Here is a 25071-nt window from a genome sequence, read left to right as displayed (position 1 = left end):
GACAACAAAGTAGATAACCAACCTAATTATTTTTTGCGAATTAACGACGAGCCAGAGAAACCACGTATATTTCCATTTTATAAAGTTTAAATTAAATTAAAACACTTAAAAGACACTTTTTTTATCTTAAATATAACAATTCTAAACTCAAATAAAAATATTTCTTTCAAAACACGTCCATTTTGCCATTTAAGCAGACTCTTTAAATTTAGTGGGCACCTCGCGAGGTCCACTCTAATTTTAGAAAATTTTAGGTTGACGTTTCTTAATTTAGGCATTTAGTTCGTGCAACAGAATAACTTTTGCTCTTTAAAATCTAAATTGAATAGTTTAGTGCTGTCAAATTCAATTTTAGGTTAGACCTGTCATTTAAGTGGGTTTTCAGAATAACACACCTTTCTAAGTCTAATATTAGACATTTTAAAATTAGAAAACCGCCTAGAGAATCGGCCCCATTAAGTCGTTAAACATTTTTATTCAATTACATGTTGTTGTAGGAAATTATGAATATTTTATCTAACTGTAATAATAATTGTTATATAGGTATTAGGTCTTAAGTATGTAGATATAATATTTTAGGCTAATGTGGCAAGCCCCTAACATGATTAATGTAAATCGACATTAATTGCGCGGATGATTACACAGTCACTCTCTATACAACCGAATAATTATACCTACCTACTCGGAAACCGCTCGTGCTCCCCACTTAATCTATTGTTCAGAAGAAAATAATAGGATAGGAGAAATTTCGTTATTATGTTTCGCTAATTAGCACAAAGAGCATTAGATTACAATATTTATAGTAGGTAATTAATAGGTATATCTATGTCTGTACTCTGTAGTTAGAGTAGCTAATGATAATCCAAACTAATATTGTGAATGCGAAAGTGTATTCGTCTGTGTTTCTGTTACCTTTTCACGGCCGCCTATCCGTTTAACTGATTTTGCATATCTTGCATTCTAAAAACGGGCATATGGTATAATCAGAGTTCCTATGGAATTTTTGACAAACCTATCCACTCGTACGAAGGTGGGAGCATCATGTTGCAAGGACTCATATACATAGTAGGTACAGAATAGACTAGTGGGCTGGGCTAACGAGGTGGCCTACAGGTTTGCGACTTAGGAGAGTAGTGTTTGAAACCAAGTTATTAGTTGGTGCATCGCTTGATTTTCATAGCCTAGCTTATTGAATTTTCCACCATAGACAATGATTAGACGATATTATAATTATTATCGTCGCACTTTCCTGGAAGCTAAACCATTATATCCAGGTCTTCTTGGTGGAATCTGTTTTATTGACAATCTTATATTTAAAAAATCTAAAATTCTAGAGGAATGTTAATATTATCACTACCAAACAGATGGAAATATCATTTCAAAGAGCCTGTAAGCTTTAAAAGAGTAAATGCTGAGCTTGTCAGCTCATGTAAAATATAGATGCTCCCGGCTGTACTCACGTGCTTAGTTGACGTAAGCTCAACTAGTTCTAGTAGTATGGAAAACACTGACGACACGATAGTTTGTACACTAAAATTGCCAGCTCTTCTCAGTAGAATCTAGATTAAGATAAATAGAAACTGCACTCCGAACCGGTTGTAGTCTTGACATAATACATATACTTAAGAGCTAGCGCGCACCACGATAATGTGCGGACGTTTTTTCCCCGCAAAATCTGTGAACTATAGAACAGCATAGAAGCGCGCGCACTTCGGAATTAATTCCGCATCGGATTTTAATAGATCAAATTCAAATTTGCGGATTTTAAAACGCACCGCAACTCGCCGCACCGCAGTGCGCGCCCTCTCCAAGAGCTATACAAGTTGGCAATTGGCATACAAGGAATATTATAATTACGTATAATATGTAGGTAATCGTTTAATTTGAGTTTAATTTATTTCACATAATTTCAGATTCGGCTACCCTTCTCCGATCTACGTGAACGTGGTACGGGACCCCGTAGAACGCGTCATCTCCTGGTACTACTACGTAAGGGCTCCATGGTACTACGTCGAACGGAAGAGAGCCTTCCCCGACCTGCCTTTACCTGATCCCGCCTGGCTGAAAAAAGTAAGATTTTAACTAAAAAAACTGACTCACTTAAAATAAACTAGTAAATTAGATTTTATTTAAAGGTTTACCTACTGAGATTGAATTTAGTTTATTAGTGGGCTCAACGGTTTGGCTGTTTGATACAGGGACAGCTTGCATCTCAGTAAAGGACATATATGGTCACATAGGCTACTTTTTCTCTCAGAAAATCACTTTTTAAAGGAATTTTAAAGGCCCATTCGTTAAACCGATTTCAAATACTTCCCACGGGATTTTTGAAAAACTTAAATCTACGCAGCCGAATTTGCGGCAATCATCTATAGTATATCTAATTATTATACTTATTAACACTAATTTTAATATTAAACGAAAATATTAAGCGCGAATCATTACACACAGCACATTGCAACACTTTGAGGCAAGAATAGACCTTAGTATCCTGTAATTAGGTGTCCTATTTAGTTTACATCGTTGGGTGGTACAACTGGTCCCAACACAAGGAGTGCCAGAGAGGAATCATTACTCTCACGCTGTGATTTTGATTTCTCGTCGCTCGCTTGTTGATCGGCAGTCAATTTACGGATCAAAGAGCCATCAATCCGTCACGCGTCTCCGAATATGTTTCACACTACATAACAGGAGCACTGTACTGTATTAATCGTTTCTTTAAATGACCGCAGACAATATTACGGAGACTTAAATATGTCTCTGTAGGTAGAGGAGGAGGATTGCGAGCTTTCTGATTTTTTTCTAAAGCTTAATAGTGTAACTCTCAAAATATGTAGGTACCTTTTGGTTATTTTATTATGTTTTATTACGACAATAATATAAGTACATCATCATCACACACATTACTGGCCCACTCACAATGATAAGGCTTTTCATTTGTTGTTATTATTTTTAATAATTCTTTGTTATTTTCATTTACTTAAATTTTTATAATTATTTCATTGAAAAAATGGAAACTTCTCCTTTGCTATAATAGGTTGTATTTTATATTTAGGTATGGTATTCCTGCTGCAACTAGAAGAATTCACACACAGTTCTAATTTCTAACCAATAAGAGAGTGCCATACAAACGGTGTTGGCAAACATCACGCTGCATAGGTAGATAGATGTCAAATCTAGTACTAAGGCCCCTGGATCATTTTATCAATGGATCACGGCTTTTAATCATGGTTAATCAACTAGGACTCACTATTCATCACGCGTTCTTCGTTGAAGGAAAACGTACGGAAATCTGCATATCTCGGGAGAAATTCTGGGTTAATTACATCAACCTGTCAACCCACACATAGCGTCCATATCACTCTCTCCGAAGAGAGAGGAGGCCAGGAGGATATGAACGGTCACATAATTCAGCAAAACTTGTGGCCGGGCAGATGTCTAATGAAACATCAGTGCGCGAACGAAGTTTCTGGGGCCATGGAGTCTTAATGCTAAAAAAAATTACGTGACATTTCACTGCGATTAATAGCCTCATCTGGTGCCAGAAGGGCTGGTTCTTTTTTGTACAACGGAACAGCCTGGCTGTCCAGCGCGTAAATGCAGCCAGTTCTTGGCACCATTCCATACGTGGGCATGATTTGTATAGTAAATTATATTTTATAAAAGCTAGCTTTAAGTTTTATTGTAATTACGTTTACGTAGTTGTATTGTATTTACGTTTGAAAGTTTGGATTTATGTAGGGTGTACCTAAATATGTGAAAATTATGGTAATAAATAAATATTCATTCATATTCATTCATTCATTCAATCTCCGGAAGTAATGATCCCATTCTGAAAATTCTAAGGATAAGCAATTACTTATATAACGCGCACAAAGTCGCGGTAAATAAGTTAGCTAAATATTTTCTTTGATAGTAGGTAGTACCTACCTAGGTAGGTACAGGTACAAGACGAACGGGATCATGCTTTTTCCACATTCTCGTAAATCTTGAAGTCCCGTTTTATGTCGTTAGTGGTTAATGTTAGTGGTAATTATCTTGGCTGGTTCCTATAGTCCGTATAGGAAGTCGTCTAAATTGCACATTCTAGATTCATTGACATCGCCTCCAAGTCGATGATCAGTTAGTTGGTTGTCAATACCAATTACTCTAATAGATATTACTGGTATCTTTAGTTTTATGAATGATATCTGTACCTTTTAGATATACCTATAAAATTCAAAGTCCTATATAATTATTAACGCACAGCCTAAACCGCTCGTCCTAGAGAGGGTGTGTTCTTTGTCAAGACTCAAGAGTAGGTATTAACTAAGAAAAAAAACTAATTGGGTTAAATGGGGGTTTTAAATTTATGTAGGTACATAAATTCCACGCGGACGAAGTCACGAGCATAAGCTAGTTATGTATATTTGTCTAACACATTATAAGTACATTTTTATAGCCTAAGTACTGTACAGGCAGTGGCGTGCAGGTCATAGAGGCATAAATGCACTGCTTACCCCAGTTGTAATAGCTCAATGCAAATTTTACATTATGACCTGCCAGTAAAGGTTCCTACCTAACGAATGCCTACCCTGGCTTCAAACCCTGTGCACGCCACTGTGTACAGGGTGTAACCAGAACGCTAGCAAAAACTTATCGTTATTGTTATACTTACTACCTAAATACAATCCAATACCAAGAACCATTTGCCTCATTTTGTAGTTTTAGTGATTTAATATTTTTCAAATGCGCAATTTATAACGTGCAAAACTCGGGTCATGCCCTGCCTACGACGCGGCATTGACTCCAAGTGGTCTACTTACGCAACGTTCGTTGACCTCTAGCGTCAGTCAGATGTTTTATTTGCAATATATCGTGAAAATTATAGGATTTTTAATATTTTTTTCGCGTTTTTTTTGTGGTATCATATCAGTAATCATCAGGTAAATGATCAAGAAGAAAAAAGGCTTCAATAAAATTAACAGAATTAATGTTTAGTCTCTTAAAATGCAATTAAGTAGGTAATTTAACAAATAACATCTATAAAAACTTTATACACTCTTTTTATTTCTAATATTTTTTAATTTGTTTAACACTTTTCACTACAAAAAGCTACACTAATTACCTACTGCGGCGAATACCATGAAAGCGAAGTAATCAACTTTTTTTTAACCTGTTGAAAAAACGTATAGGTTGATTGAACGGGCCTTAACAATATGTAGCGTTGATCTCAACGTATGGATCGAAAAAACCAGCCAAGTGCGAGTCGGACTCGCGCACGAAGGGTTCCGTACCATTATTATCTATGAAAACGGCAAAAAACTCATGTCTGTTGTAATTTTATGCTGTTTTTTTAAGTATTTGTTGTTAGCAGCAACAGAAATACATCGTCTGTGAAAATTTCAACTATCTATCTATCACAGTTCATGAGATACAGTCTGGTGACAGACAGACAGACAGACGGACAGCGGAGTCTTAGTAAAAGGGTCCCATTTTACCCTTTGGGTACGGAACCCTAAAGAGCATGGAATTTACTGTTGAACGTGCTATAATCACGCCCGCAGTTTGCTCTACACCGGCTAATCTGTCTGTCTTTGAAGTGCTCGCAATTTGTTCACGCCGCCTTGTTATGCCATTTGTTTACTTAGCTTTTTATACACTTACAACTATGTAGTTCATGTTCCTCTTATTTTCTTATTTTTCTATTGCATGCATTGCAAACATGCAATAGGTATGTTTGTTTTTAGACCATGACTACATAATTTTTTAGCTGATGCCCGCGATTTCGTCCGCGTGGATTTATGTTTTAAAAATCTCGTGGGAAATCTTTGATTCCGGGATAAACAGTAGCTTATGTCACTCTCCGGGTCTAACTATATCCATGCAAAAAGTCAGGTGGACCCGTTGCTCTGTTGCGACGTGATTAAACTACAAACCAACAAACAAACACACTTTCGCGTTTATAAAATGGGCAGTGATCAATCTGTATCCCGTTGCTATTTGAGCGTCAAATAAAATATTATAATTGTTGCATTTTGTGTAGATATTTTATAATTTCTTGTATTTTATAATATACTGTTAGGTACATTGACGATGCTGCAGTAACAATCCTAAATAAAACGCCCTTTTGATTACTAGGCTACATGCAAGTATTACTTATATAACTTGGTGAAATAAAACTCTTTTTTTACGTGCTCGGGTGCACCGAACCCACTCATTCGCCGACTTTTTTTAGACACGATAAAAACACCTGGGGATCTTTTCGGCGACAACAAATTGGTTTTATTGATCGTGAAATGCCGTATCGAAAAAACAGATCACTCAAAAGCGTTAAGGCGATAATAAAATCGATCAAAGCTATCCTTAAGACGGAGCGCTGTTATAATGTTACATAATATCAGCATGTGTTATGCTTAGGAGTGACTTACGACGTTTGATAGATGGTATTTGGAAGGATTTAAAAAGGATTACCTGGCGGTCTGGTTAACTTCGTGACAGGTAATTAAGTGTAAGAGGTAGCTGTAAGATTTACTCAATCAGATAGCGGTTATAAAACTGTAAGCTGAAGTATTATAATCTATTTTTCCTTAACTGACAAAGTGAAACAATAACTGCATGTAAAGGCTGTCCGCCTTTCGAAATAAAACACCATCAGTCATTTTACTTCATTTATATTGCCTTTATCGTGTTACAATCTCTTTGTATTTATTTTGATCATGCATTTTACATATTCCCTGAGTAAGCAGCTATATCTATAATAATCAAAGACTAGGCTCAACACCAGATTTTCATCAACTAGGAGTTACTTAATTTGTTGTTGTTTATTTTTTGTCAAGATGATCGAACGGAAAATCATATTTTTCCATTTTCGAGAAAGTCACAACTTTACGTTGAGTACTAAACATATTTCTAAATTTAAATGTCACTGAAAGCTTACCCCTTTTAGCAGGCTTTATAAACATAGCTATTATATCGATAGTTTGTACGATTGTCTCTGAGACTAGCAGGCTTTCAAAGAGAACGTGCGTGCCCGGTCATTATAAAGATATCTTTGAATCATTCACGATATAACCAGCAAGAGAAATCGATAATTATTGGCAGATATCAATGATATTTCATTTGGAGGTGGAAAGCATTTCATGGAAATTTGCGTGTTGCCCCTTATCTATACCTAATTAGGTATAAAGAGTATTAAAAGGAAATGTAGAGTTGTATCACAGTTTTACTGTGGTTGTATATCATAGCGGTATCGTCGGCACACATGGCTGATGTTGACGTATAATATGAGATCTTGGGATGACGCGCATTGCTTTTTGAAATTGGCAGGATCACATAAAAAGTCATTTATCTTTCTAAACAAATAAATAAATTGAATTGAAATATTTGAATATTATGTACCTACTTCAACTAATTTAGTAAGAGTTGAAAATGCAGAAAACAAGTGCAACAGTGCAAGAATATAGTTTCAGAGTAAAAATAATGATCATGTCACAACCACAAGTAGGTACATACAGACGGACAGACGGTAGGTAGGGAGAGAGATTTGAATAAGTAGGTACTCACCCTAATATAAACAACCTAAAGCATTTTTCATTAAACTCCAATATAATATTATATTGGTAGCTACCAAGATTAAATCTATTATTGACTTTCAAGCATCACGCATTTTCATGATAAGGTTTCATTAACCAAGAAAATTAATAGCGTCAACGTCAGTCTGTTTGAAGACAGTAATTTTCTCCTGTTAATTATTCTTCTATTGTTAAACCAAGTGTGTTTATACACAGGACAGCTTGCGACGTAAGTAAACAAAAAATAAATTAGTTTTGTCTGAACAAAAAATAAGATGGACTAATTATATATTTTAAAAGTAATTTCTTTCTGGTGAGTGGTTACAGAGTGGTGGTATAAACAGATAATATACCTAGTTGATGCACGGGACCTTGTCTGCTTACGTTAATTTACAGAGCCCCTAGTTCGTAACGTCCATACTTACCCTTACACAGACCACCCTTATGACTTAACTCACCTACTTACTATAAATATTATACCTACTACGCGTATCTATGGCAATATATTTATAATTATCTATTTATATTATAGGAGAGTCAACGTAATTTATATCGAATCAACTAACTAAGTGATTACTACTTATCTCGGAACTTAAACTAAGTCACGATAAAATTCTTTAAAAAGTATTTAAATTTAAGTAATTTACACACATTTTTTTAAACTCAAGTGAATAAAACCAATAAGTATCTACATCTAGTCTTCTGAAAAAAATATAGCCAAATTAGTCTCCCTATCGATTATTTTTATCTACCTACCTAACATTCTAAGGTATAGGTAAAAATTATCTAATCAAAAAAAGGTATGATTGATATCCGCGCAATAAGATAGGGTAACGTCCTTACAGATGCTGTAAAAACAAGGTTCTACGAAAGTCTATTAAAAGACACAACGCCTTCCAAATGGTCGTAAGAAATCATTTCAAAGCTCGACCGTGAATTATCACCACAGTGATTCAACAATGCTGCTAAAGTGAAAATAAATCAATTTGCCTCGAGTGCAATGATTCTCAAAAAAGCTTTAGCCGTTCCTAAAAAATTCCATCTTCACAAAGTTATTAATACGTACCTAAGTGTCGTGTCTTGATTTTTGTCATGGTATCTCCTCAGTAGGCACCGTAAAACGTGCGTAACGAAATACAGAATTCATTCTTACCTACTAACTACATCAACGAAACTTTGATTAATCAAAGCCATTAAATAATTAAATCCGAAAGCTATCTACGCTCGGACTCCCACTAGCCCACTAGGATGCAGGAACACACAACACCACATGAGATGATTGTGTTCTAAAAGATTTGCGTGGTGTTGTGTCCTGGACTATAAATTGCTTGTATTTTCTGCTTCTTTAGTAGTGGGAAGACAGTGCATATCGCATCATGCGGATTATAGCGAAATAAGCTTGTGATTCCTGTGTCAATGGAAAAAAAATTCAACAACCATACAGATGTACCCTGTAACATATATGTGTATTAGATGATGCCCGCGACTTCATCCGCGTGGATTTAGTTTTTAAAAATCCCGTGAGAACTCTTTGATTTTCCGGGATAAAAAGTACCCTATGTCACTCTCCAGGTCTTAAACTATACCTAGCAAAAAAATATGTTGATCCATTGCTCCGTTGCAGCGTGATTGAAGGACAAACCAAAAAAGAAACACACTTTCGCATTTATAATATGGGTAGTGAGGTAGTGATAAAGGTTCCACCTACGTTCACAATCTATAGTGCGTGACAGGTCGAGATGGCAACCGCGGTATGAGGCGGGGGGACGCCTCGCACACCCGCAGATCCCCCGCGCTCGCTCGCACCGCGTAAGCACGGGGGCGCGGGGCTGTGCGGGTGTGCGTGGCGTCCACCCCGATTGCCATCTCGACCTGTCGCGTACTATACATAGCATGTTATCAAAATGCTATTTTTTTTGCGTTTAATAAATCTGCCTACTGAAATACTCAAATGCCGACTTATGTACTTACCATGGACTTGTACTTCTTACTTATACCTTTTAACTTAACTTGTTTTTTCAGGATTTTGAGACATGCGTGCTCAGCGGAGACCGCGAGTGCCGCTACCTGGAGGGCGAGACGCATGAAGGGATTGGAGACCATCGCAGACAAACGCTTTTCTTCTGCGGCCATGACCCGCAGTGCACGTAAGTTTTCCTTTTTTGATGTGAAAATCTCGCACAACCGAAATTATAGTACCTACGCGACAGGTTGAAATCGCAATCGGGGGGAGAACGTCCCGCACACAGCCCCCGTGCTAACCCGGTGTGAGCGAGCGCGGGTGTGCGGGGCGTCCCCCCGCTCCATAACCAGATTGTCATCTCAACCTGTCGCGGACTTTAGTAATCAATCTGTCGATTAGTTACTTAGCAAGTAGCAACGTTGTATGTAACGGATATAATGTATTACGCGTACAAAATGACTTCTCACGCGCCATTTTAAACTTTATGTGTCAATTGTCATGTCAAAAGTACGATTTTAGTCCTTATTTTAAAGGTAGGTACTTATTTTAAACTGTACTTTTGACATGACAGTTGACCATGAATGATGAACATGAGAGCTAAAATGGTGCGTGAGAAGTCATTTTGTATGGACTATAGAAATGTTTTATTGAAAAAAATGTAGGTAGATATTTCACAAAAATAATATGATCATATTTGTCAAATAACATTTTACATTTTACAGATAGATTAAGACTAGTAAAAGTACCATATAGTAAAGTAACATATAACCTAGGCTAGCGCTTGACTGCAATTACAACACAATAGGAGATGACGCAACCTAAGGTGGAGTGTGCCTTCCCAGAAGCTGTCTATTCGCTCTTCTTTTTAAGCCGGAAGCATTCCATGTTTAAAATTAAGTCATGTCAAATTAAGTCTGCTGTGGGCGGTCCTTTGCACGAGTGTACCAAGCTGTCGACCAGCAGGGAGAAATGGCGAATGCTCGTGAGGGATATAACATCTGCCCTCAAAGACGTTGCTTCGTGATGACCACGACCGCTCTGCCAAGAGTGATACGACAAAGAAGAAGAAGAATTCCATGTACTAAATCCCTCAATCAAGACATTGAAATAGCCACCCAGGATATAAAATCATTGTCAAGAATCACTGGCCTCAACTAAACGGCATAAGGCCTAAATATACAGAAGATCCATTTATAGATTGTTGAAATACATAGCTTTCATACGATTTCTTTTCAGGCCTTTCAACAGTTTAGAGGCGCTCCAACGTGCTAAAAGAGTGGTGGAGCAACAGTACGCCGTGGTCGGTGTGCTCGAAGACATGAACTCCACCCTGCTTGCGTTCGAGCGATACATCCCGCGCTTCTTCCAAGGATCGCTGAGACTATATTGGGGTAACTTTATGTCCTATATCTCTTTTTGCGCAATAGTAACTTCCAGTATCAGTTTTCCCCTCCAATTTTAATATGGATAATTTCAACTATAAAAATCTTCTAGGCAAGCGTGCTCCATCTTAGGCTGGCATCATAACTTGCCAGCTGGTCTGATTGCGGCCAAGCGCTTTTCTATAAATTTAGTAAAATGCAATACTGCGCGACTCCTACCCTTACTGAAATTTTACACGCCATTCAAGTTTCATCATCATCATCATCAACCCATAGCTGGCCTACTACCTACTCAGCACTCCGCAGTCTCCTCTCAGAAGGAGAAGGGCTTAAGCCATAATCTGCCAAGCGGGCTCAGTGCGGATTGGCAGACTTCACACAGTTTAGAGAACATTTTGGTAAAGTTGAGATTGTACCGGTTGGTAGTATTTTTTAATGAAATTTTGTATTTCTGTTTCAGAAGAGCTTAACACGTTTAACCGTATCAACCGCAACGCATTCAAGCCTCCAGTCTCCGAAGCCGTGAAGCAAATCGTCCGTGCGAACTTCACGCGCGAAATCGAATTTTACGAGTTCTGCAAACAACGGCTGCACATGCAACTGAAAGCACTCAGGGACCCTTCCATCACGTTACCCGTCCCTACACCTAACGTGCAACAGATACAAAACAATTATATTTATAACAATGTATAACGCGTAAAATTTAACTCCTCACGCGCCATTTTAACTTTTTGTGTCAAATTTCATGACAAAAGTACGATTTTAATCCTTATTTTAAAGGTGAACCGTACTTCTGACATGACAGTTGACCCATAGAGTTAAAATGGCGCGTGACGAGTCATTTTGTACGGACTATATAGTAAAACTGTTGTGAATAGGAACTTATTTAGTAAAATATATTTAGGGCAGGAAAGATCAAAAACGCTTTAAAACATGATATTATCGGACCCGACCAAAATATAAATACGTGATTGATAAAAAATATCTAAGAGTCAGTATCATTACCTACCCGATAGATGTCCAGTGTCCACTGCTAGAATTCAGCGGCTCTACGACTCTTTTGATGTCGTCTGTCCACCTAGTGAAGGGGTCAACGTAAGCTCCAAGCTTTTATAAGCGTAGTAAAATATAAAAGAAAATATTTAATATTAGCTTCATTGTAAAACTTACAGTGACATCAATCGACTGTTGAAATAACGTTAATTAGGTATCTGCCATCTCGTGAACATTGAAAATACCTACTTTTAAATAAGCCCTGGTAACTTTTCCTGTCCTTAATAAACTTCTGTAAATAATGTAAACGTTAAAATTTAAATATCCGAAAAGATCATGAGAATAAATGTAAATATATTATGGAGCATTGCGAAAAATTTGATAGGCGAGAATGAAAGTCGATACATATCACTGATATTTTATTTAGGAAGTTGATATCTACTCATTAGGCCCTTTATTAGTTGTTAGGCCCGGTCTCCACCTAAGGCCCGATCTCCACCTAAGCGGAGCGAGAGGAGATGTGTGCGGTCGGCCAATCAGATTTTAAAAAAAACACGTGATAATTTTTTCACGTCATTTATTATGAATCTGATTGGTTGACTAAAAACATCTCCTCTGCTCTCCGCTTAGGTGGAGACCGGGCCTAAGCGGAGCGGAGAGGAGATGTATTCAGTCGACCAATCAGATTCTTAATCGATAACGCGGAAAAAATGATCACGGCATCTTTTAAAAAACTGATTGTTTAATTAAATACATCTCTCCGGCTTACGCTCCGCTTACTGAGCCTTTTGGGGCTTATTTTAGCCACCATATCCCTACCTAGTTAAGATACTAACCCTAGGAAGATAAACATATTTTTAGTTAAGATATATAGATAAATAGGTAGGTACCTACATAAATATAATATGTCTATTACTTTTATTTCTGAAAACTTAACCCTTTTGACCCAGCTATATTGTCAACTGTTTTTTTATAACCCAGTAATTGAATAAGTTTAATTAGGTAAACGGCGCAATAATATAATAATTAATGTCAGTCGCCTGATAATGTACCTACCTACCTACTTACTTTCAGGTCAAATACCTATTTATTCTTATGAGGTATTTGATGATATTTTTTATTACTCAGCCACATTTTGTGCTATTGTGCGTTAATTTTATGAATGTATGTCTGTTTGTTTACTTGTGTTTTCACGGCGCATCCGCTTACTTACTGGTTTTTACGAAATTTGGTTCAGATATAGCTTACATGCCGGAAACAGTCGTAGGCTATCCTTATTCCTTTTTATTACGTAAAATCAATAAGATCCGGCCAAAATCGCGGGCAACATCTAGTAATTTTTAAGTAAGTCAAGAGTTTGGAATTACTTAGTCATTTTAGGGCCTAAAATACATGAAAAATGAGAACCAATTGCTGTTATAATAATAGTATGTAGTGTCACTTTAAATACCTATATTTTTAAGGACGTCGATGTGAAGATAATGACTGTGTACATATTATTATTCTAGTTACCTACCTTCTTACATTTGATTGTAGACTAAGCATTCAGAAGCTACCTAAATTATTTTTATTTTATGGGCTATTTCAGCCATTTGAAATAATATGAAACTCATTTTAAATCCATTGCATTTTCCCACGATACGTAAGTTTAAATTTCATTTTATGTCGCCTAATTTCATTATTTTTCCGTTTTGGTCTCGGGTAAGACCTTTTGTATGATAATTTTCATTTTATTCTTATTTTATACCTATGCTAATTCATTAAGTGATAGTCCTTATATCTACGTTACTACATTTAGTTATTTATTTACAATATCATCCAATAATTTGTGATATGTTTAGTCTCTTAATGATATATTGTAAAGTACACTTACATTAAAATATCTAAAAGTTATTATTTTCATTTTCTTGGACCCTCCTAGTCCTAAGGCGTGACCTCCCATACATGCGTAAAAGTATCTACTACTATATTATTATTTTTCGTTAGTAGGTACATTTGACGTTAAGTAGCCCTAAAGTAGGTATCCCTATTTTTCTTTGATTTCAAGTCACCATAGCCTAATATTTGACATATTGTCGATTCAAGAATCAGGATCAAACCGAGAGTTCCCTCACTAGTTCACTCTGTTTTATTAATATTTTGCAGGGGATAGAAACTAATTCATTTTTTACATAAACTACTTCTGAGAGTTCTTAATCTTGTTTGGATAGTTTGTTTACAGCGCCATCTTTTTTGAACTTTGTTTCTGATCCAAGACACCACAGTCCACAACACTATAATTTTCATATTGTCAGTATTAGCGCCATCTATCAACACATTGCATAGTTTTTTCAGAAAGCTTTTGCAGACAAAATTCTAGTAGGCGCACTCTCTCTCTTGCAGGAAAAAATGTGGAAAAATGATGTATTAATTTTATTTCTATTTGTGACTAAATATGTACCTAGTAGCTGTATTTTGTTTAGCATAAGGCCACATGGAAAAAACATATTGTCATACATTGTGATATTACATTGTCATCATTCTGTGAGGAGTCTGAGAAGCATCCGTGCTCGTAGTCAGTTAGCTGGCGATGGGTTGATCTTGATTCTTGATGATGATAGTACACTTAGTAGGTAGTTATTAGTAGTAGTAGGTAGTTGCGTTTTATTCAAAGTTCCAAAATACAAACATTAAGAGAAGTAACCCTACTAGCGTGCTCTTCGGCGCTTTCCATACTGCTGGTTCTCATTCGATACTTTTGAGTTTGATTATTTATTTATTCAGATACAAGCTAGCCCTTGACTGCAATCTCACCTGGTGGTAACTGATTGGTTAGTCTTCAAAATGAGAACCAAACTACGTTTGTGGAAAGCGCTGAGAAGCACGTTTGGGTAACTTCTCTTAAAACAAAACACTATAACGCGATATTGGATATTTGATATGAGAGCTATAATTATTTATTGTGACCCAGAGAATCTAGGGGCCCATGCATTAACCTATAGGTAAACTTTTATCATTCAATAGGTAACAATTGATTATTTTAAAAGCTTGATAGAACATTTTGCATAAGCGACGAGGGAGGATAAGTCAAATACCAAGTAAATAATATTATGCACATTCATTTATTCGTAGGTTTATTGCTAAAACAGGTGTCAAAAGTAACATTAATAAAAAATCGATAGCGTTTCCGCGTTATTTCATATTGTATTAATTAATATGGCCACATTATAAGATTTCAGGTACATACAAAATAAAAATCATCGTAATAAATATTGCTGATTTCTTATAAGTAATAATAATTTAATTCCATAATTTCTATTAGTCTTTGTTTAGAATAGTATTATCAAAAGCCGAAACAACAGATATTATAAATTGTAGGAAGTTTGTGTAGGTTGTCACAAGTTTGTAAATATAAAAATAGAAAATATTGTGTCCAGTTCGTAACATATTTTAGAACATTACATAGTTGCTCGTATTTCCCACTTTAGACGCTTATACAAATACATACACACGCATGTATTATTTAGTTTAATTAAACTTGACATCTACGTAGGCAATTACTTTAACGATTCATAAAACTTCATAAAAACCTAACAAAGACTAATTCTGTCATATTATATATTTTAATTTTAATAATAATATATTTCTTTATCTAATTTCGTAGTTATGTAAGTAAAATCTTTCTAACTAGGTGATTTTTCAACATAAAAGATAGATAACATGACTTACAGTTTCATAAAAAATTGTATTAAAATATTAATATCATTCAGAATTTATCTCTCACAATATTTACAAAGGAACAGAGAGGACAGCTCACGCGCCTCGTACTCGGCACTTTTCACGGCACAGACTTACTATTGCTTCTCTATTGCCCTTATGGACCTTTACTATTATTAATGATACAGTACAAAATTCGACAAACATAAAAAAGTCGTTACGGCAAATGGCACTCTAAACGAGTTGATTTACTCGTATTTATTTATACTACGACTACTCTATTCGTATATCACAAAACATTTTATAGTTTAAGCCTCAATAATTTAGGACTTCCACGTTCACTGCCAACGAGCCGATTGCAGCTGCAGTTGAAACAGGCACAGGAATGTGACCAGCAAGGGACGCCCGCTGCCGCTTAGTTCGCACACAGCCGGGTCGAGACCTGCCGGACTACTCACTCTTGATCGCCAGTCGCCCGTCGGGCAACATTAACTCTTCACCTACCGCGTGGATGACGCTGTCTCAGTAGAACGACGGGTGCCAGTCCACAGTGGGATGAAGCGCGGCTGGCGAGGCTGGGGTGGCAGCGCCGAGCGCTAAACAATCGAAACAATAGTTCGCCCCGCTATTATTATCCCAGAATTGCTGGCCTTTGCATTGAAATCTCACCGCGATTTCCATCCTTTGTCCCGACGAAATACACGGTGCGTATAAAATGAATTGAAAGCGGTCTGAATATCCGTCACATGAACCTTGTACATACGTCGTTTGTAAGTCCGTGTACGTCTTCCAGCGATTCATTGTGTACCGTATGTGCACAGTTTTATGAAAGTCTAAATTTCGCACTCGAACTGAGCCACATATTGTGACATGAACACCGTCACAGACGCGCGAACTCTCTAAGCACACGTTTTGTTTTTCAAGCTTTTCTGTTACATCACGGGGGAGTTGGAATAAGGGAACCAGAGTCAGAGCACCGAGACGCGGGGTAGGTCGAGCAGGTGGTGAATTTTGCACATCACAACCAGTGAGATCGTTATAAGCAGATTTTGGAACAACGGGTATTTCATCCATGAAAGTTTTAACATCAGCCAAATCGAGTCCTAGTACATCAGCAAATCGAACTATTTTCTTTCTACCTGGTGTGCCAGGTGGAGTTTTTCCAGTTTTCAACGATGAACATCTACGGACTCGCTGTGGTCGGTGGTCTTCTCCTTCATCATCAGTTTTTGTTTCTGTACTAAGCAATTTTGGATCGATATCAGGTGTGGGCGACGGTTCTTTTTCAGGAACAGGAACTTCGTTAGTAACTATTTCTGTTAACTCGATGCTGTCACCATTGCTTACAACTCTGGTAACTATTTCCCTGTCACCATTGCTTACAGCGCTGGCAACTATTTCTCTCTCACCATTGCTTACAACACTGGTAACTATTTCCCTGTCACCATTGCCTATACCGCTGGCAACTATTTCTCTCTCACCATTGCTTACAGCACTGGTAACTATTTCCCTGTCACAATTGCTTACAACACTGGCAACTATTTCAGTTAACTCATTACTGTCACCATTGCTTACAACAATCTTTTCACTACTTTCACTGTCCTCTTTTTCCTCACTGTTTAACGAAATTTCTTCTTCATTAAGAGTTTCGCTATCAGTAATTGATAAAATTTCTACAACGTCTGTTAGATCGTTTTCCAAAATATTATCATTCTGAGGCAGGTCATCGAAACAGTCGGAGGGATCACTTTTCGCTGATTCGAATTCGGAGTCACTATCTAAGGTCGAACTTAATTGTGGAAGAAGACTTAAGCGATCCGTAGCTGCAACAGGCTGTACCAAACAATCGATTTCATCGTAACTATTGTGTCGAGCGCAGCCTTCGAATGTTATGGGAGAATACAATGGTTTATCTACATGACCGTTTTCTCTTGCAGTCGGTTGAACCTTAACTGGCGATTCTGTGTAAAATGCTGTGGAAAACTTAAATCCATTTTTTCCTTTGTCTGGCTGCTTTAACATTAATTTACTTTGCTCTTTGTGTTCAACATCTGAATCGACATCGTAGAAAGGCGGATCCGAGTCTTCAGCTGGTTTCTCTGAGAACGGAGCATCGTATTCATCTACCGGACTGGACGGACTTCCGCATTCGAGTTCAAAGTCAAAGAACGTGTCGAGTTCCCGTTGTGTTGAGCTAGTAGGTCGATGCGTAGGATTCTCGCGCGTGAGCCAGCTGTTCTCGCATTCGCCCTCTTGTGTCGCACCGAGGTTGCGAAGGCGTGAATGCAAGTCCCGGGCGAAGGCTGCAGCTCGGCCACGGCAAGACATCGGCAAGAGCGACGTCAAACCGCACTGGGGCCCGGTGCGATCACCGCTCATCTGCGTCTGGAATGAACAAGCAAAATATTTAGATTATCTGTTAAAAATTTAACACTCTCTCTCTGCGTCGTGTTGCTAAGAGTCATCATGATCTCTTACCATTTATCACACAAGGGTAAGAGTTTTCTTGGAATAATAATGCATGGGTTTCCAGATCCTTCCGTATATAACTTAATTAAGAGATTGAGGTTTCGACTTTTTAGAGTTATTATCAGATGTTAGTAAATAATGCCGAGGCTCAATTCGGGCCTCCTAAATCCCACCCAGCTACCGACTTGGTACGATCATAATCGATTGATAAGCAAGGATTGACAACTTAACCACACATTCCTTCACTGTATTTTTATTATCTAAAGATTATCTGTTACTAAAAAGTATGAAAGTTGGCAATACTGGAAACCATAAAAGAGTAGCTGTGGTAATTCGTAAAACACATTAAAAATACTCTGTAACTGCTAATTATAATTTTCTCCTATACGCTAACCAGTAAAAAAAAATACGCAGATAGTAGGTATTATGACTGAAGAAACTGATAAACTGATAACTATATCAGACTCAACGCACCTTGGCGCATATAGTACACATACCTACGAGTAATTGTAGAATACGCAGAATACAAACGATTCAGTCGTGACTATCATGATTCATGACATGAAAACGAATGTCAAATGTGAACGACCTCGTTAAGATAACATATAAACATAGCTTCACAGTAATCAGCACGCTTTGGTCACTAGATAACAGATGAAAATAAAAAATTAAGATTAATTATGTATGTATGTGAAATGAACCATCACGATTCGCGATATTACTATATTAAAATGTAAACAATTTTTTTTGTATGACTTAATGTTAATTTAATTAAAGTAAATAAGTTTTATTTCACTGTACAACAGTCAACAAAAAATATTTTTAGGGATTCCTATATCATAATATGTCATTAGGGAGCTGAGAGCTCCAGAGCCACCTTCCCATCTCCTTTTTAAAAAAAAGTAATTTAACTAACCTACTTACTAAGATCCTGATTATATTATCAGGTTCTTGATTGGTATTTTTTGGAAAAGTATCATTGAAACAAAGTAAATGAGTCCAAATTCGACTGTCATAAGTCATCAGAGTTTTAATATTCACCTCTCACTGCATCATGAGAAACGCTCAGTGGAACTATAATCATCTTCCTGTTGTCATTGAAACCACGTCTCTGCCTTTCAACTTAATCAGACAATTGGACGTAGCCGAAAAACCAGTTGCCAATTTCGACGGAATGATAAACATACGAACCAAGCAGCCTAATAAAAACCTTTTAATAGAAGACTAGCTCATGCTCGCGACTTCGTCCGCGTGGACTTCACATATTTAAAACCCTATTTCACCCCCTTAGGGGTTAAATTTTCAAAAATCCTTTCTTAGCGGACGCCTATGTCATAATAGCTAACTGCATGCCAAATTTCAGCCCGATCCGTCCAGTAGTTTGAGCTGTACGTTGACAGATCAGTCAGTCAGTCAATCCTTTTATATATTTAGAAGAAACTGACTGACATATCAACATTTAGCTCAAACAGTTGGGTCAAGAAACTTGAGTAATGTTTTCAGATTTTCACTCGATTGAAGCCAGGGCAGTCAGCTAATATGTGATGAGTTATATATATTTGGCCTTTATATTCAGTTCATAAAGGTTGACAACAGAAGGTCTCATTGTGACAAACGTTTTATTGCTGTACTGTAGCGAAATTGGTCCTAATTGGAACGAATACGCAATTGTTTCGTGACCAGCGCACGTTCTGGTTTGTTGAAGACTTTTTAATGAAAACATTAGACAACTTAGTACCTACACGAATGATAACGCATTCAAAACTGAAGCAAAGAGTTTATGCATTCAGTTTTTGCGTCAATAATACATAAGTTGTTGTTATTATTCAAGATATTATCATTCTTGGAGTGGTCAGTGAAGCAATGACTGAAATTATTGGAAATACAGGAGAAAGAAAAATCGTATTTTTTCTATTCTTTGTATCCCACAATATAGCTCTTCAAAACAATTAATTTCTCTATTTTAAACAATAAAACCCTACTTTACTTATTAAGTGTAGGTAATCATCATCATGATCAATCCAACGCTACCCCAATGATAGCTTAGTGGTTAAGACGTCGGCTTCTGTGCAAGAGATCGATATTACTTGCTTTGACGATGAAAAACATCGTGACTCACAATGTTTTTCTCATGCCTGAGAGTTCTTCATAATGTTCTCAAATGTGTGTGAAGTTTGCCAAACTGCATTAGGCCACGTGGCGGACTGTAGCCTAAACCCTTGGTCGACAACCCGCTTAGGAGCATTAAAGGATCTGTATTTAACAAAAAAACAAATCCGGCAGTAAGTGCACCAAAGACCTGAATGTTTAAATGGAGCGCTAATAAACGGTGCAGTGACGGTTGTCCGCCCACGGCCATACGTCACATGATCTCGTTTGGCTGCCAAAAGCAACAGCGACGCTCGCAGGCGTCACTGAAATAACTGATAGGTGAAACATCTGCCGAATTTATTCTCGACTTCCTGCGGATATAGATTTTCCTTTTAGAAAATTTATGGCCAAATATTATGACTGATTTTTTAGATTTAGAAACATTCAGCGATTCATTTTTATATCGCTGAATGTTGCTGATCGCAAATCTCGAGAACAGCTGAACCGATTTCGCTAATTCTTTTTTCATAATATTCCTTGAAGTACGGGGATGGTTCTTACGGAGAGAATTTTTTTAAAAAATCCTGAAAAAGAATCTACTGTTAGGCGGTACGAAGTTCGCCGGGGCAGCTAGTTTTAAATAAAAATACATTCATCACTAGGTACCTCGTTTCATATTCGTTGACCGGTTTCAATTTAAATAGTTAAATTATTTATATTTGAAAAACTGTTACTAAGTAATTACTTACAGTCTTATTTTATAATTTTTATGATAGTGTTTTACCTACACTTCAAGGAAATTTCTGAATAATTTTAAATACAATACATATCAAAACCCATCATCATATTATAGTATCATATCATAATATACTATATAGTAGTTCGATGACTGTTAATGCCATCTAGTGTTCCTACTAGATGACATTTACAGTCGCTACAGTACACTGTACAGAGTGAACATACAGCTAGAGAACCGTGGCCTAGCGGTCAAGGCGTCCGGCGCGAACCCAGAAAACGTAGGTTCGAATCCTGCCGGTTCCGCAATTTTTCCGGTTAGTATTTAAAATTACTTATAGTCTTGACTTACCAATTGACGAGATACTAATTTTATGAGGTAAGTGTAAAAGGTAATTTTAATGTTGTGATTTCATAAGAGATATTTAAAGGTGTATTAGAATATGAAGTGAGTACTTTATAAAATGTGTATGGTACGCGACAGGTTGAAATGGCGATCGGGGAGGAAACGCCCCGCACACCCTCACAGCCCTCGCGCTAACCCGGTGCTGGCGAGCTCGGGTGACGTGCTGGTGTGCAAGGCGTCCCCCCGATTGCTATCTCAACCTGTCGCGTACCATAGACTCATGCGATGAGATATTATAAAACTTAAAAATACAATATTAAAGATTTATAAGAGGTTTATAAAAAATATTGAAGGTTGAAGGTGAATTTGATTATATAAAGTGAAAGCTGAACTATTAGAGATATCTTCAAAGTTCAAACATAAACATAGCATTAAAAACAACGATTCAGTGAATATTATAACAATAAATATTATGACAGCAATATTTACAAAAAATGATATTATATTTTTGAATATTTCGTATTTTATCTAAATGCGAATGCAATGAGTGTGCTGCATGCACCAATTTACCTAATTATAGGTAGACCAGAATCTCATAAAATGAAATTCCAAAGTTAACAACACTGTACTCTGTGTTGCTAACTTTGAGCTACAGAGAACTTTGTGTGCTCCAGTCCTATGTACATAATATAGTGTGTTCATCATGATCATCATGATCAACCCATCGCCAGCTCACTACAGAGCACGGGTCTCCTCTCAGAGTGAGAAGGGTCTGGCCATAGTCTACTCTGTGTTGAATATTATAAATGCACCACAATGTTTACCACAGAGTACTATCACAGAAGATATAATAGGTACTATGTACATCACGCCAAGACGAGGCAAACTAAAGGACGGGTAGGATATTCACAGAGTACATTGTTGCTACCTTTGAAATTTCATTACCGTATTTTTCATGCGATGCTGGTCTACCTATAATACTTATATTTTTATTCTTTATATAAAATAATAAGTAAGTACCTAAGAACTATATGTTCTTTATTTATCTTTTATTATTGTAATTTATTTTTAAGAACATATCTTCCACTTATTTTTATCATGTGTCCTCTAAACCCTAAGGCCACAAAGATATTTATTCCTTTGGCGATAAGACTCATAAAATAAAATAGCCATTGTTTATGAAAGAGTTCTACGTACAAAGTCGCATAATAATAAATAATAATAATCATCATCATCATCATCATACTCTCAGAATAAGATGTGGCCTATACATATTATACAGCGCAGTCTAAACCGCTTGTCCTAGAGACATGAAATTCGGAGGGTGTTTTCTTTGTAAAGAGTAGGTAGGTCTCCATTAAGAAAGGATTTTTCGAAATTACACCCCTAAGTGGGTTAAATGGGGGTTTGAAAGTTATTTAGTTCACGTGGACGAAGTCGAGAGCATAAGCTAGTTATCCTAATCCTAATCCTAATATAATATTATAAATATGAAAGTGTGGATGTTTGGATGTTTGTTACTCAATCACGCAAAAACTACTGGACGGATCTGGCTGAAATTAATATGGACATAGATATACACATAGACTACTTTTTATCTCAGAAAATCAAAGAGTTCCTGCGGGATTTTGAAAAATGTAAATCCACGCGGACAAAGTCGCGAGCATCAGCTAGTAAATTATAAACCTTCCTTGGTAATATAAACTCATAAAATATTCTTCCTGTACAAATTTAATCTTGCCGATATTATGTGATGTTGATAAGAAGTACTACCTAAGTAGATAGTGACACTACGATGTCAACAATACAGATCACAATGTAGAGTGTAGACATTGTAAATAATAGAATTAGATAATAAATAGATTGTAAACATTAGGCGTTAATATCATAATGCTACACCTCCACTATCAGGATTCGTGATAATATTATGGTGATTTGTGTAGCGGCAATCGTATCGTTCGAATATTCGCGCTAACTCGAATGGTTGGCGCGAATATCCTTTGTGTGTCCGGGAATATATTATATACATCACAGTCGCAATTCACTGTCACAGAATGTCGCGTCTGCCGGCCGGCTGATTTGCCAAACAAAAAACATTCGCCGCATCTCAAATAGTATGATCTGATCAGTTGACTGAACTCGTATCATTTGCCGAATCCCGATAGTGGAGCCGTACCATAAGAAGCTCAATGAAGAATGTCGATAACGAGTTCGTCGAACCCTGTGATAAGACAATTGTGGGGCCTGAACATACTGATATTGGCAAATTTATTGCAACCGACACAGGGAGGCTACTTGTCCTCTGATTTAACAAGGGTAATGAAATGATAATAAATCATAACAGCGACGCTGAACACGAGTTTAAGATGTAGGTTTCATAGTGTTGTAAACATTATAGGAATTTTATGTTTCAAACTAACAAAAAACGTTATAACTTATAACTTATAATTAAAATAAGAGTATTAAAAAAACTTTTACCAAGATCGGTATGGTACATATATAATACATACATTAGGTACTTTAATGTTTACAGTTTTTATTTTGGGAATACTTATTGATTTTTATGTAAAAAAAAATACTTTTGTTGACTACTATCTCTTTAACGTTGAAAGTTTGTTGTAAAATGGATTGAGTTACAAAACAAGAGGAAAACACAAATCGTATAAGTATATAATATATTATGTGCCTATTTGGAAAGAGGAAGGAACAAGGAGACGCCACCGCCTGTGCCAAGCCAAGCACGTGGTCGGCTGACTATTTCAGTTTCATGAGGCACGTCTGGATGCGTCTACAAGCTATTTTAAAACATATTTGTGTCTCGAAATAGTACAAAAAGTGTCGCGGCATTCGAAAGTTACGATACTTTTGTCATTCAACTAACTCTCTTGAAAATAACATTGTACCTACTTTAGAGAGTATAAAATATAATTTTTACTGACTATCGTAATTTGTAATGTTCCCAATTCGAGATTGTTTTTACTCATCGTGGTAATATGTACCTACGCTATATCACGGGTCACTTCGGCATTGTAAAAAAAATATGGCCATAAACCATTTCCTTACCGTTTTTGACAACAATTTCCTTTACTATACCTACTCAGCAGAATTTTATAATTGTTGCTAGTTCACCCGCACCGCTTCGCACGGGGTATATTCCATAAGCAAATATAAAATGCGTTTAGTATATTAGAATACTTATAAACCTTCCTTTCCGAATGAATGAACTGCACTGAGAAGTGTAAGTACTTACCAATTTTTTTACCGAACCTGTTACTTATAGGGAAGAAATGTAACTTTGTATGTGTTATATTATATTACTAGCGACCCGCCCCGGCTTTGCATAGGTGCAACGTAGATACTAATGTGGTGTCATTGAGGTGTTATTTATTGCCTCGGAAACTCTCAAATGAGATTATTTTTTTCCGACCTAATTCACATTACTTCAATTTCTCTAGGGATCTCTAATTTTTTGAGAATTAAACTATAGCTATAAACCTTCCTCTTGAATCACTCTATCTATTGGTGAAAACCGCATTAAAATCCGTTGCGTATTTTAAAAGATCTACGCGTTCATACAGACATACATACAGACGCGGGAAGCGACTTTATTTTATACTATGTAGAGAAGAGATTCACATAGGACAGTACAAATTTTATAAAAAAATTAAAATTTGGGTTTTTGAGGGATCGGGAATTATGGAGTAACCTCGACAAAAAATTTAATCCAGTATCCCGAGGAAACCTAATTGTTCCTCAGGATATAAACTATCCTATAATATGCTAACCTGGAGTAATAGGTAAAAGTGTTCTAAGTTACGTCCAATCCATTCAGTGGTTTCAGCG

The 25071-nt window shown here is 36.7% G+C and overlaps 2 protein-coding genes across 8 annotated transcripts in view; one reads left to right on the top strand and one right to left on the bottom strand.

Moving 5' to 3' along the window:
• pip (heparan sulfate 2-O-sulfotransferase pipe) overlaps positions 1-13765 on the top strand; it is a 93416-nt gene extending 79651 nt beyond the window's left edge. The window contains exons 7-10 of the mRNA XM_034975435.2: positions 1914-2070; positions 9576-9700; positions 10753-10907; positions 11359-13765. Coding sequence (XP_034831326.2) covers positions 1914-2070; positions 9576-9700; positions 10753-10907; positions 11359-11591 — 670 coding nt within the window. The 3' untranslated portion in view covers positions 11592-13765. The remainder of the gene's footprint in view (positions 1-1913; positions 2071-9575; positions 9701-10752; positions 10908-11358) is intronic.
• Positions 13766-14973: 1208 nt separating this feature from the next.
• The window catches only part of Gbs-76A (Glycogen binding subunit 76A), a 53065-nt gene continuing 42967 nt past the window's right edge, over positions 14974-25071 (bottom strand). For all 7 annotated transcript variants that reach the window (XM_069502913.1, XM_069502916.1, XM_069502911.1 and 4 more), the window contains one exon: positions 14974-17972. In XM_069502913.1, the coding sequence (XP_069359014.1) occupies positions 16110-17966 (1857 nt within the window). In that variant the 5' untranslated portion in view covers positions 17967-17972 and the 3' untranslated portion in view covers positions 14974-16109. The remainder of the gene's footprint in view (positions 17973-25071) is intronic.

This window comes from Maniola hyperantus, chromosome 14 (genome assembly GCF_902806685.2).
Source record: "Maniola hyperantus chromosome 14, iAphHyp1.2, whole genome shotgun sequence".
Classification (NCBI taxonomy): domain Eukaryota; kingdom Metazoa; phylum Arthropoda; class Insecta; order Lepidoptera; family Nymphalidae; genus Maniola; species Maniola hyperantus.
This window is presented reverse-complemented; position numbering and strand designations above follow the sequence as displayed.